Below are 14,708 nucleotides of genomic sequence, written 5' to 3'. Positions count from 1 at the left end.
TGTAGCTTAGTAACAGGGCACTTGCCTAGCATGTGTGAGGCACTGAGTTTGATCCTCAACATGACATATAAATAAATTAATTAAATAAAGGTCCATCAACAACTAAAAAATACATTAAATTAAAAAAATAAAGGACCTCGATCTATACACAAAGGACTTAAAAACAGCATACTACAGGGACACAGCGACATCAATGTTTACAGTAGCACAATTCACAATAGCTAAACTGTGGAACCAACCTATATGCCCTTTAATTGATGAATGGATTTAAAAAATGTGGCATATCTACACAATGGAATATTATTCAGCAATAAAAGAGAATAAAATCACGTCATTTGCAGGTAAATGGATGGCACTGAAGAAGATGATGCTAAGTGAAGTTAGCCAATCCCAAAAAACCAAATGCCAAATGTTTTCTTTGATATAAGGAAGCTGATTCATACTGGGATAGAGAGAGGGAGCATGGGAGGAATAGACAAACTAGATACAGCAGAGGGTGGGAGGGAAGGAAAGGGGCATGGGGTTATTAATGATGGTGGAACGTGATGGACATTATTATCCAAAGTACAGGTATGAAGACATGAATTAATGTGAACATACTAGTATGCAACCAGAGATATGAAAAATTGTGCTTCATATGTAATAAGAATTGTAATGGGAGGGGCATGCTACAAGCACACTGCTACATCGATGTTCATAGCAGCACAATTCACAATAGCAAGACTGTGGAACCAACCTAGATGCCCTTCAATAGATAAATGGATAAAAAAAATGTGGCATCTATACACAATGGAGTATTACTCTGCATTAAAAAATGACAAAGTCATAGAATTTGGAGGGAAATGGATGGCATTAGAGCAGATTATGCTAAGTGAAGCCAGCCAATCCCTAAAAAACAAATGTCAAATGTCTTCTTTGATATAAGGAGAGTAACTAAGAACAGAGTAGGGACGAAGCGCATGAGAAGAAGATTAACATTAAACAGGGATGAGAGGTGGGAGGGGAAGCGAGAGGGAAGGGAAATTGCATGGAAATGGAAGGAGACCCTCAGGGTTATACAAAATTACATACAAGAGGAAGTGAGGGGAAAGGGAAAAATAATACAAGGGGGAGAAATGAATTACAGTAGAGGGGGTAGAGAGAGAAGAGGGGAGGGGAGGGGAGGGGAGGGGAGGGGGGGATAGTAGAGGATAGGAAAGGCAGCAGAATACAACAGACACTAGTATGGCAATATGTAAATCAATGGAAGTGTAACTGATGTGATTCTGCAATCTGTATACGGGGTAAAAATGGGAGTTCATAACCCACTTGAATCAAAATGTGAAATATGATATGTCAAGAACTATGTAATGTTTTGAACAACCAACAATAAAAAAAAGAATTGTAATGCATTCCACTGTCATATATAAGAATTGTAATGCATTCCACTGTCATACATAAATAAAAAATAAAATATAAAAGAATTTTTAAAAAATAAAAAATAAAGGAACAGACAGGCAGATAGCTATATACGCAAATTACAGAAACTATTTTCTTGATAGAACATTTCTTAAATTATAGCTATTTAAACTTGATTTCTCCTCCTCTTCTCTCTCCCCATCCTAAAATCCTTGCCTTCCTTTTCCTTCTATTAGAATAGAGAGGCTATTTACTTCTTCTCCTATAGGCTTGACAATTGATTTTTGATTTGACAGGTTTTACAATGGAGCAGATTAAGACTAAGAGTAGGAGTACTTTCTCTAGACCAGGTGGTTTGTTTGTCATTGTGGTTTGGTCAGCTAGCTTTGAGTAAACCTTCCAGTTCAGTTTCCCCATTATTAACGTTTGCTGGAGAAAAAAAAAATGACATAATGCTTATATCTGCCATATACGAAGTCCCTCATTTTTTTTGTTTTTCTGGTAACAAAAATCATTGATTCTAAATATATAAATAGATTATGGAATTATTGATGATACTTAAAAGAAACAAAACAGCAACAAGAACTTGGTAGGGTTTTGGTTAACAATAGTTACATTCCACATGTTTTTCTCTCCAGTATCTAAAATTTTTTTTTAAAACAAAACAGCTGCTCAACGTATCTTTTTTTGTTTGTTTGTTTTTTAACATGATAATTGCCTCCTTAGCTTAAGCAGGACCACAACATTTTCCTGAATTTATTATTGCCTTTACATATATAACATATGTTATTATTTCCCCCAAAACAGGAAAATGATTATTTAAAAATGAAGAAAAAAATCCTTACAGCTTCACCTGGAAGACCCCTGGGTCCTATTTCTCCATCTTCTCCCTGACACAGACAAAATGGGAGGGCAACGATATTAGAAAATGCATCATTTCAATGCTACTTTGTTCATTCCTACATATTACTTTGAAACATGTCTTAAAGAAATGAAATCTTAGTATACCCTCATTCCATCATCACCAGGAGGACCTGGAGGACCTTGGGGACCTCTTTCACCCTAATAAATAAAAATAAACATGATTAGCATATGACATAAGCCATGTGTTCATAGTCTGTCCCACATCCCCCTAACCAGCTAACCAAATACACTAATACATCGAACAGAGTGAACATACACTGTGTTTGTATTCCTCAGAACACGCTGCAGAAAATTCACAAATTGAAACTTCTATCTGGTTTGACATATTAGTATGCTAGGGAAAATGTTCCCTCAATTATCAATGCAAGAAGGCTCAAATACAATAAATACCTAAAATGACTTTCAGACATTTTATTATTACAAGCTAAGCATGGAGGAAATTATTTTGTAAGATTGTCTTAAATATGGCTACACTTTCAGGATTTTAATTTAATATTTTCTACCTCTAAAAATATATTAAATCACATAACTCAATTAAACTAAAAGAGTCTTGGATCCCTTTTAAAATCAAATATCAATTTATCTTGACATGTACTAGCATACCCTAGGCATATTGCTAGAATTCTTAAGGTTCTCTTTTCTTTGTCTTTCTTCATTTTCTTCTCCCATTTACCTAATTGCTGCTTTACCTTTCTTTATTCTTCATTCTGGTGAAGAAACTATCTAAAGCTTATTATTATTATTTTTTAAGGAACTGTCTCTTCATTTAATTTCCCACTAAAACTATCCATTGGATTGCTTAGTGGTTTATTTACCCGTAGCAAATTATAGGGTCCTGCATTGAAGTGAAAGCTCAGAGCATCGCAAAGAAATAATACAGTCAGTATATTATAGTATTAATGACAGACTGCCTACAGATATCTTCTTTTGAGTGTGTATTTACAGACAAAATGTAGGAAGGAAAGTGAGGCAATAATTAAGATAGTAGATGAAAAATTAAATCTCTACCATTTCCCTTTTATCAATGTGATCTTATCCATATTCTTGAACATTCAGATCATGCCTCAATTTGTTTCCATGAAAAGAATGTTTTAGTATCTAAAAACAACTGCATTGATGTCACATGCATAATTGTATCTTTCTCCCTTTATCTATTAGATGTAATAATTGTAATTCTCAAATATTTAAGTTCATTTTCATCTGATTTGCCCAAGTGCATGAATACTAAAACTAGTGTAACTTTCCATTTATATCTTGATGAAAAAGTATTAGATGTATCTTACCCTGTGACCTTTGTCACCTGGCAGACCTGGAAGTCCATCAAAGCCTCGATCTCCCTGTAAATGATAATCATTCTCATTGTCACATCCCTGGTAGAGACCTGTACTCTAATTTAATGTCAACTATTATTTCATATCCAGATATTTTATTTTAAAATACAAAATTTTCCAGGGTAAATCAACATACAAGCTTTGAATATGCAAACATATGCACTTCTGACCTTTGCTCCAGGCTCTCCTGGCATGCCTCTTCCTCCATCAGCACCTGGGCGACCCTGATAATGTCAAAAACAGCATTAAGCAAAAGGGACTCCTACTAACAGAAAGTAAAAGAAAACAAACTAACTGATCATTACAGATAAATCTCAAAACACACAATAAAAATCAGCCATACCCTTTTCCCAGGTTTTCCAGTAGGACCAGGAGGACCTTGGACGCCTCGCGGGCCCTAAGTCAAAACATCAAAGTTAAATCATGTGGTAGAATTCTTGGTTAATAAACTCAATAACTTCAAGAGAGATGATTTTAGAAACTGGTGTCTTCTTAGCTTGATCTCAGTCATTTAAACACAAGGAAATTATTTCTATGTAAAAATTCAGATAAAGCAGAAGAAAATCGATTTTTCCAAATGGCTTCTTACAAAAACAAGTCAATTATTACTAAATATAAATGTAGACATGTGACTACATTTAAACAAAACAAAAACAAAAAACACCTATAATAGAATATTTTAAATCTTACAAGTACCCTTAATCACTTGTTTTATTCTAAAAATCATGGGTTTCTCATTTCCTTTGACTGAACACACTTTTCACCATCCTCCCTACTTATCTTTACTTTCCAACCGCCCACATTTTTCATCTGTCTTTTCAGGTTTGGATCATCTCTCCTAGATATTTAGACTTTCATTGTAGTTTATCATGTTGGATTGTTTTAAGAACAGAATCACTGATTAGATTCCTACTTGCCAAAGATTCCAGCTAAATTTTTTTCAATTATATATTGCGGTAGCTTAGCACAGAATCTGGTACATGTTCTTTCAATCATTTACAAAATGCTAGTGGACTATCCATTAACAGGCATATTAAATATTAGAAACTCTCTTTTATATAGCAGCAATACAATAAGGAGAAGGATATATGTTTTAATGTAAATTACTACACAGCTATAAGAGATCAAATGGAGTTTCAGAATGAATATTATATTGGCCTTTAAATTAACTATATACTTTTCAACATTAATTCAAACAAATTTTATGTAATGAATGTAGCCAAAAAATGAAATTAACATTTAAAATTTAAAATATTTTTTATGATTGTTACAAAATGTTGATTCTAGAAATATAAAGTTAAAATTGTCTAGTGAGTAGAGGTTAAAAAATAGAGTTTTAGCAAGGTGTGGTGGTACACGCCTATAATCCCAGAAGCTCCAGAGGCTAAGGCAGGAGGATAGTATGTTCAAAGCCAGCCTCAACAAAAGCGAGGCACTATGCAATTCAGTGAGACCCTGTCTCTAAATAAAATACAAAATAGGGCCGGGTTGTGGCCCAGTGGCTGAGTGCCCCTGAGTTCAATCCCTGGTAGTCACCCCCCAAAAATATAACTTAAAAAAAAAAACTGTTCAAGATTCTACCCTAAACCTAGTTGGAAGACAAAGTACAATAATAAAAAGACACATATTGCTAATTTTAAATGAAAATGGTCCTCACATATCACTTAACACTCTTTGGACTTAAGAGAATCAGAAAAACTGCGAAATCCACAAACACTGCTATAGCATTTCAGATTCATCTGTTTTTAAAGAGATGAGTTTAAGAAGAAGAAATTTCACAAATTTTTCAAAAGAATACAATCCCTAGATTTTCATGTAGCACATTTTAATATTTCCATGCAATTTTAAGTTAAGCTGCAAATGTTTTTCATTCTTTTATGGCAATATTAACTAAGCCTGAAAAGGAAAGCTGTCACATCTTGAGTCAGCCAAATATCCTTATCAATTTTTGTTGGATTTTTTTCTCATTTTAAAATAAACTGGTGTGTCCACACAATGGAGTACTTACTGGTTAGCAACAATAGGAATGCATTATTGATGAACTCAACTGTGATGAGTCTCAAAGACATTATGCTGTGTCAAAGAAGCCAATCTCAAAATGTTACCTAAAGTACAACTTCATTTTTTGTGATATTTTAAAACTACAGTGATGAAGAACAGATCAGTGGTTGGGGTTAGGGGAGAATACAACTATAAAGGGGTGATACCAAGAAATGGTTTGAAGTTATAGAATATTATCTGTTCTAATGATTGTGAGGCAGGTTACAAAGAATGCATTTTAAATCAGTTGTTCCTTATAATATTTTTGAATAAAATTAATTTTAAAAGAGGGAAAAAAATTGAGCAGATGATCACTTGAGAGATCCTGCAGCCCAATGTAAATTTATATTCACTGAATAGATCAGGAAGCATTTATATTTAAAAATTAATATATTAAAAATAAACACCATCTTTTGCTTTTCTGTTTTTGAGAATATTTGCATAATCTAACAGCTCTATTTAATATCATTAAAGAAAAATTAATACTTTGAATTTTGTTCCATTGAAATACTATCTAAGATCTTTTTAAAATTTTTAGCTTATATGGCTTCAATTTTTCTTAAGTTCCTTACTTCTATGAAGGTTTTGAAGTGAGCTTCTTTTAAATGTATTAAATATCCTTTATGAGACAATGTGCTAAATTTACTCTCCACAGTAAACATAGGTATGAGGCACCACCAATACAAGTACTACTGCAACTGTTCTGCTCTGCTCTATAACATCACTAGCCAATTTAGAATTCTAAAGTTCTATTACTTTCAAGCCTGCTCCCACCCACAATTTAAATATGTTACCACCCACAATTTAAACATGCTTTGAATTAACTGCCATTGACAGTTTATTGTTCACTACAGGTTTTTTAATTAGAAGAGGTAACATGAGCATAAAGGTAAGGTAAGTAGATTCTTTACTCCTAACGGCAGAAACTTCAACATCTTACTAGATAAAATAAAGTCAATAATAAAATAAGTGAAAAGAACAAATTATTATTATTATTATTTATTTTTTATTTTTTTTACCTGAGGACCTGGGTCACCACTCTCACCTTTGGCCCCAGCTGAACCAGGCCCACCCTGTCAAGAAAAATTGAAGGCATAATCATTTAAGTTAGCAATTCTCTGATCACTTATATCCCACTATTTTCACTTGAAATGAAAGTTATCCTGAATACACCTTGTCAAACTAGTTGATGTCATTAATTAAAACATTAAACTCTTCAAGCCCTTTCCCTGAAGTGCATCTCTTGTCAGCATGTTGATTTTATTTCAGTGAGTGAACTGTATATAAAGGTCTGCATTTCACTTGTAACTACACCAAAGCCAACCTCATAAAATGGCATTGGGAATTTCTGGAATGTGTATACCCTCAAGAACACTTAGAAAGATACATAGGCATTATTTATCACTACATGGTAGAGTAGTACTAGTGCAAAAAATTTTACTGAATAAAGTATGTATTGAATCCTTTTATACAATAAGGATTTGGCAAAGTGTTACTGCTTTTATAGCCAGATATTTCTTAAGCACTGAATTTCACAGTCATAAAATGCCAAGGACAGATGCTATTGCTGTCATTATAATTGTGCTGAAATAATGTCAAAGCATTTTTTTCCCAGATTGGTTTATTTTTTCCTATGGGACTAAATCATTATAACAAACACTTTGTACAAATGTTTACATAATTTTAAAAGTGCAATAAAAACCTGGCACATTAACAGAAACCCTTAACCTGTTTTATGAATGAGTTGCAAGTTTTCAAAATACACATTAAGCCATTCTTGTTCCCTAAAAACATTAGAATATTAAAAATAAACATGGTGATTATAATTAGGTTCCTGCTGAAGAAGTTTACATTGTATGTTTTTAAAGTTTATGACTTATTTAAATCAATATACATTTTGTTAAACCATGGAGTATATCAAAATAAAGATTAAAATTACACTAACTAAAGATCTTAGCTATCTAGAGCCTCCTGGTGGCTCCAAAGTAAAATAACTACTGATGATTCCCAAGAAATAAGGACAGTACTCTAACATGAATTTTCTCATCTTAAAAGTTAGAAGAATGATGACTTTCAAGCATCTGATTAAAAATTCTTGTAACTGAATTTCTTCTAGAGAAAAACTGGGATTCCACCTTAATACTGAATTGAACACAATTACAAAAAGGAACTTATTTTTAATTAATAAGCTGTATTATATATTCTGTGTATATAGATACATAGATAGATAAGGAAATAGATTGATTGATTTTTTTATAATGGAAACAACACCTTTATTTTATTTGTTTTTATTTTTATGTGGTGCTGAGGATCAAACCCAGTGTCTCATGCATGATAGGCAAGTGCTCTACCACTGCCCCGGCCCCTGTTTTCTGTTTATTTTGTGGCATAGATCTCCATTTGTCCATAAAATGACTCAACAAAACACAATTGTATAAAATAATGTTCCATCAAAAGAATTTACACATTTGTGTTGAAATATTAAGGCAGATTTTGTTTTCCGAATCTTAATGAAGAAACTTTTTTTACATTGTAGAATTAGTAGAAATCTGAAAGCCTTAAATAATTTGATGTTTTTTAACAAAGTATACTAGAAAAGAAACAGTGAAAAGACATAAATATGATTGTTTTCTATCCCTCAATTTTTCAGGAAGCTAAAACTTTCCGTAACAAAGAAATATACCACATAAAAATGCATTGATCTTGACACCGTTGAAAACGTACTCACGATTGTCAATGTTTTCTCTTTGCTAACCTGTTGTGATGAAATGGCTGAGCCTTAATGACTGGGCAAGGACGGACAATGTAACCTGCTTCTATTGCTTCTGCTCCTCTGTCTTTACTTGCTACAAATCCACTTGTTTGTGTTTGTCATGAAATTCCTTTATATGGTATAAATTTAGAGAGTCTAGACTGTAAATTACAAAGCATAAGGCAGAGTTTTCCAAACATGCTTGGCCATAAGAATCAACCTGTGGTGCTCATGAAAAATACCATTCACCAGTTCCAGCTCTCAAACTACATCATCACAGTCCCCAAGTTCCAGGACTCAGTGATTTTTATTTTTAATAAAACGTCCTGGTATTTCTTCTGCCCCAAAATTATATAAAACACTAACATGCCTTTTTGTAGTTATATGAACTTGTCAATAACAAGCAATTAAAGTTAGCTCTATTTCCTCCATATTTTATTTGACACAGAATCTTCCATGGGGTTGGGGTTGTGGTTCAGCGATAGAGTGCTTGCCTAGCATATGGTGTTTGCTGGATTCTATCCTCAGCTCCAAATAAAATAAAATAAAGGTATTATGTCCAACTACAACTAAAACAAAATATTTTGTAAAAAACAATTTTCCATATTCCTTCTTACATTTTGAAAAATTCAACAGTAAAAATGCAACAATTTGAATTCTATCAATTATATCATCATAACAACCATGATGTTACTCATGAGCTCATACCATTGAATGTATAGTCCTTCAAAATAAAGTATTATAAAATTTCAAGGTTGAATAAAAAATGATTTTTTTAAAGATGGAAACAATATCAAGCACAATATGTTCACCAGTCAGAGGTATGAACAAGCCTGACAGAAGATGCAAGGAACTACTAATATGGAAATTTTAACATGCATTATCTATTTTGAGTAACCTACCACAGGACCTGGTCTTCCAGTTAGCCCCATTGGGCCAGGAGGGCCTCTCAGAGCGATCTAGAAAGTAAAATATATCAAGTTTAGCCATATCAAATAACATCTGTTATTTGCAGAAGCTACCCTCAAGTAACACATGATTTAAACACATATCATAAGCAACATGCTAGAAAGTGTGCCAGTGTACTGAAGAAATGCAAGTTTCTTGAAAGATAAAAGACTTAAGTAACTATCAGACATTTTAAAAAGTGCTAAAACAAAATTTCACAGCATGTTTTGAAAGAATTTAATCAATAATACAAGTTAAAATAGATTTAAGAAGAACAAATCTGACAATTTTCTACTTTGAAGTACACTTCAAAATAATGTATAGGTTATTGTTCTTAAATATGTACATACAAATCACATTGAAAATATTTTTAGAAGTACTTTATTTGAAGTACTTTAAAATATTTCTAGCAGTATTTTAGGAAAAATTATGATACAATTCAGCACAAAGCAGAATTGGACAGAGAGTGTTATGTAATACATTTCTTTTAATGAATCTAAAATTTCATACTATATAATATATATTTATTATGTATAATCAGAGGCATGAATCACTGATCACATGCACTATTGTTACACTGTACATTAGTAGTGTGATATTAACACACTTGAAAATCTGGAAGACATAGAGTACAACAGATAAAAATTTTATAGATGTTAAATTAGTATGATGTGCTACTTTTGAATGTTAGTGGATACAAAAGGTGAGTGCTTAGATTTATCAAAACTCATCAAAAGTAAAACTGTGTGGGGCTGGGGTTGTGGCTCAAGCGGTAACACGCTCGCCTGGCATGTGCGGGGTGCTGGGTTCGATCCTCAGCACCACATAAAAATAAAATAAAGATGTTGTGTCCACCGAAAACCGAAAAATAAATATTAAAAAATTCTCTCTCTCTCTCTCTCTCTCTCTCTCTCTCTCTCTCTCTCTCTCTTTAAAAAAAAGTAAAACTGTGATGGAAATAAATGAAAAATCAGGTTAGAATAGTGCAAGAGATGAAACTAATAGGATCTCCAAAATTCCACTATTACTTCACCATGAGAATTTTGACAATACACATCTTAATCCTTGAGATTAAATATCTAAAAATTTGGAATTATAATGCTTGCTGCCTGTGTTTCAAGCCTATAAAAATAAGATGAAGAATTCAATTGCCTGAAAACAGTTAAGTTCAAATAATTACCTTATATTTTTTCAAAACAGTGTAACTTATAAATCATAGGAATCATCAATTATCACAAATATTTTTAGATATATCATAAAATATTGGAGCATGGCATAATACATCTATATCTTTAAACATGATATAAGTACATAATGAATTTTTTTCAGATTAATAGACTTAAGAAATAAATACATAAACAAATATTGAGAGTGAATTACAACTTTCACTTAATGTTTTCAGGTGTTTTACACAGACATAAATTCATAATGTTGAATAAAATGTTATTATAGAAGGGGTTTATATTGGTTAAAAAAAATGAACCATATCCATACCAACCATGAATCCTGTATGTTCTTCTTTTCTTAAAAAGAAAACCAATATTATGAATAAAACTATTAAAGTGTTATATAATTTCTGGTTCCTCCCTGATTCATTCTTTTGATTTTCTCATGTATATTTTAACTATAGTGCAGCTAATTAAAAACATATGTGTGATTATCTGTTTTATAAATCTAAAGAATAGTAGAAGCTTTCAATTGACTAGGATTATAAAGGATAAATATTGACTGGGTTTTATAAAAAAACTATATGTTATAAATATTACAGCTGAAAATACGTACTTGAAATTTCTTTTCATATACAAGGTATCTGAAGAAACATAACTTTTTGGATTATTTGAGATATTTTAAATAATCCAGAGGTTAGGAGGGACAAATTTCTTTCAAACATTATTAATCTAGTGATCCATCAATCACTAGACAAAAATTGGATGTGAAAGATAGGGAGTACTAGGTATTAGTTCATCAGTTTTATTAAAAGACTAGAAATTTTCAGTGTTATGGTAGGAGACAGTCAGAATTATATATGGGAATAAAGCAAGAGTCCATTATTTAATATCAATTAATAAATATCACAATGAGAAAAAAAATATATTTTTAACATTCTTTCCTTGTAAATTCCATATACTTTCCAGAAGTCTTCTGTTCATAGTGGTAGCATCTTCCATAGGCATACACACACACAAATTTGACACAGCATCTGGTAATGGGAATATATGTCTATCTTTTCTTACCCGAGCCTGCTGAAGAATAGCCTGAGCCTGAGCTTCCTGAGGAGAGATGGCTGGTCCTTTAGAACTATCGCCACCATAACGGAACTAGGAAGAGAGAGCATTAAGAAGTTGAAAACTGGCCTTTGTCACATATGATAAAATGGGTGTCCTAACCAATAGACAAAAAACATTCACTTAAAATGGAGTAATTTTACCCCACATCCAAATTAACTCCACAATGTACCATAAGACCCAGTTTTTAATTTTTTTTTTTTAAATCCTGCTTCTACTTCTTACGGAAGCTCTCTACACATTTTATCAGTTGTAAAAGAGTAAAAGAGTGTACAAACTCCTTACCAGTCTCAAAATCTATAATCTCTGAAATGAATCATCATGATGTTTTGATCTACAAATATGCTTCCCATACTATTCATTCATTTGTAAAAATGTCATACCTACATAATTTCAGTTACAAACATAAACCTATGTATATTTCATTGATCAAAACTTTTTGAATTTCCATGAATATATAGAAAAAGTTTTTTGAGATATATTAATTTTGCTTATTCATTCCTCAGCAATTATACAAGAAAACTATCCTAACTAGTATTCCTTCATAAAATCATAAAGCTCTGTTTACTTTTAATTCAAAATGCAATGTGAGATAATTTTTCACTCTAAATAATTTTTTATCAAAACTTTATTACATTTAAATCAATAAATCTAGGACATTTTTTCCCATAGCATTAAGGCATAGTATTTGGAAAAGAATCTTGTGGTAAAGCATAATTTTTGAGCAATGAATAATGACATTATAGATAAATACTAGGGCTGGGGATGTGGCTCAGTAGTGGAGCGCTTGCCTAGCACATATGAGGCACTGGGTTTGACCCTTAGCACCACATAAAAATAAATAAATAAACGTATTGTGTCCAACTACAATTAAAATAAATATATATAAAAAAGGTGTAACTATGGTCTTTATTGTGATAAATACTATATTAATATTATGTTAAGTAAAATATGAAATATTTGTTAATGATAAACCACATTATTAAAAATATTGAAAAAAACTTTGTTGCTAAAAGTGTAATCAAATTATTAAAGTTTTACTGTTGACATTGATATTTACCAGATATTTGTGTAGTAAAATTTCCCTTAACTTCCAAAGGCTGTTTGATTAATTATGTGTGCCGTATAGAATGATTTTTACTTGACTGCATTCCAAATAGAATTTTTCAGAAACAAGCTGACCAGATATCAAGTTGTCTTTATAAAAATAAAAAGAAACATACCGGTAACATTAACATGGTACCAGGAGGACCAGGTAGACCATCAGCACCTGGTAAGCCAGGACGTCCTGGTGGACCCTAGGAAAAGAAATGAAGCAATCAAAAGAATGCAATCAATCATATAATAATAAAGAAATCATAGAATGTATTAGAATATAATATATAATATCCAAAGACTACATTATCTCATTTGAATTTGACTACTCTAAGTTGGTTAATCTTCTTTGGGTAAATACAACTAGAAAGGATGGTATTTCATTGCACTAGTTTTGAAACATTTTATAATGTGTGCTTACTAATATAGAATTAATATATAATTAAGATGTAAACTTTGCTAAGTGTTTACTTGAAGTTGTAAACTATATAAGATAAAGAGTTCTTTTATATTCTGGGGAGAATCAGTCTGAGGAAAATAAGTGAATAATGTTTGGATGTTACAGAATTTAAGTAAATGATAAAGTATTTATTTAAAATCAAATTAGTAAGTTTAAGATATGTTTAAGTATTCTTTAATAGCTACTTCAATAGCATCAATTAATAGACTACTTAAATACATAGACTACTGAAATACATATTTAGGTGGCTTTAAATATCATTTAAAAAGTAGTTACTTTATTAATATAGATGATCAATAATTCAACATAAGATTTACATACTAAATTTACTTATAGATAATCACTGTTTTATTTTGAGTTCTTAATGATAAAATACATTCAGTCCATTCATGGTTGCACACATGGAAATTACTTATTACTGTGATATCTCTGAACACAAGACATGTATGGAAATGTAGAGAATATTGAATATATATTTAATAGTAGTAGATGCAAGCTATATGTCCATAAGATTGCAATAGAACAAAATTTATTTCTACATAGCCAAGTCATTTTTAGCAGTAAAGAGGGTAAATTCTAATACGATATATTTGTCTTCTTTAAATTGTAAATACATAAAAAAGTATGAGTTGGTCACATCTTTGATCCTCTATTCGTTTTTAAAAGAACAAAAGAAAAAGAAAAGCACACACACACATACACACTACACAAAGATAGTGTCTACTCAAGAATGAGAAGAAGAAAGACAAGATAATTTACAAGAAGAGTCTGGAGAGATAGTACAGATGATCTACTATATAATAGAACCCAGAATTTGATTGATCTTCAGACTAGAATTCAAGTTGGTTACCTCCTTCTAATAGCATTCAAATAAATGCCTATGGCAATGTCTGAAATACAAATTTGAAGAACTGAAACTAATGTAGAGAGCTTATAGAGATGTCAGAATTGACTAAAAATAAAATCTGCTTACTAATGATACCAATTTTACCAGAAATAAACATTATTTTAGCCTCACTCTTAAACAATAGTTTAAAAGGTTAATTAAATGTTACAGGACATTGAATTCTTAGACTTCTTACCCTCCCAACCCTCCCACCCTCAGGAAGAATAACACTTTGAAGTTAGAGAATTTAACATTTTAATGTTAATGAATATATTTTAATTCCTTTAATCTGTGGTTGTATGCTTTTTTAATGAGAGGACCCTTTACTTACCCTATCACCAGGGTCACCAGGAGGTCCAGAGGGGCCTTGTAGACCTGGAGGACCCATTAGACCCTACAAAGAAACAAACCATGGTCTGAGTCAAATTCCTGAGCCCTTAGTATTCAGGAAAATTCATCCTTCTAAATCAAAGAACAGCTCATTTATATTTCATAAATATACACTTGTCTCCCAAACAATTGCCCTATTTAGGTTCTTGTGAAAAGACAACATATAGGAACCACTTTGTAGCTAGCACACTGCTCCTCT

At 31.7% G+C, this 14,708-nt stretch overlaps 1 protein-coding gene across 4 annotated transcripts in view; it reads right to left on the bottom strand.

The window, feature by feature from the left end:
• COL11A1 (collagen type XI alpha 1 chain) overlaps nucleotides 1-14,708 on the bottom strand; it is a 220,433-nt gene that overhangs the window by 121,847 nt on the left and 83,878 nt on the right. For all 4 annotated transcript variants that reach the window (XM_081306562.1, XM_081306561.1, XM_081306564.1 and 1 more), the window contains 10 exons: nucleotides 14,451-14,513; nucleotides 12,902-12,976; nucleotides 11,628-11,711; nucleotides 9,348-9,404; nucleotides 6,713-6,766; nucleotides 3,997-4,050; nucleotides 3,824-3,877; nucleotides 3,606-3,659; nucleotides 2,407-2,460; nucleotides 2,244-2,288 (listed from right to left, as the gene is read on the bottom strand). In XM_081306562.1, the coding sequence (XP_081162688.1) occupies nucleotides 2,244-2,288; nucleotides 2,407-2,460; nucleotides 3,606-3,659; nucleotides 3,824-3,877; nucleotides 3,997-4,050; nucleotides 6,713-6,766; nucleotides 9,348-9,404; nucleotides 11,628-11,711; nucleotides 12,902-12,976; nucleotides 14,451-14,513 (594 nt within the window). The remainder of the gene's footprint in view (nucleotides 1-2,243; nucleotides 2,289-2,406; nucleotides 2,461-3,605; nucleotides 3,660-3,823; nucleotides 3,878-3,996; nucleotides 4,051-6,712; nucleotides 6,767-9,347; nucleotides 9,405-11,627; nucleotides 11,712-12,901; nucleotides 12,977-14,450; nucleotides 14,514-14,708) is intronic.

Source organism: Spermophilus citellus, assembly GCF_964194105.1.
Source record: "Spermophilus citellus genome assembly, chromosome: 9".
Lineage (NCBI taxonomy): Eukaryota > Metazoa > Chordata > Mammalia > Rodentia > Sciuridae > Spermophilus > Spermophilus citellus.
This window is presented reverse-complemented; position numbering and strand designations above follow the sequence as displayed.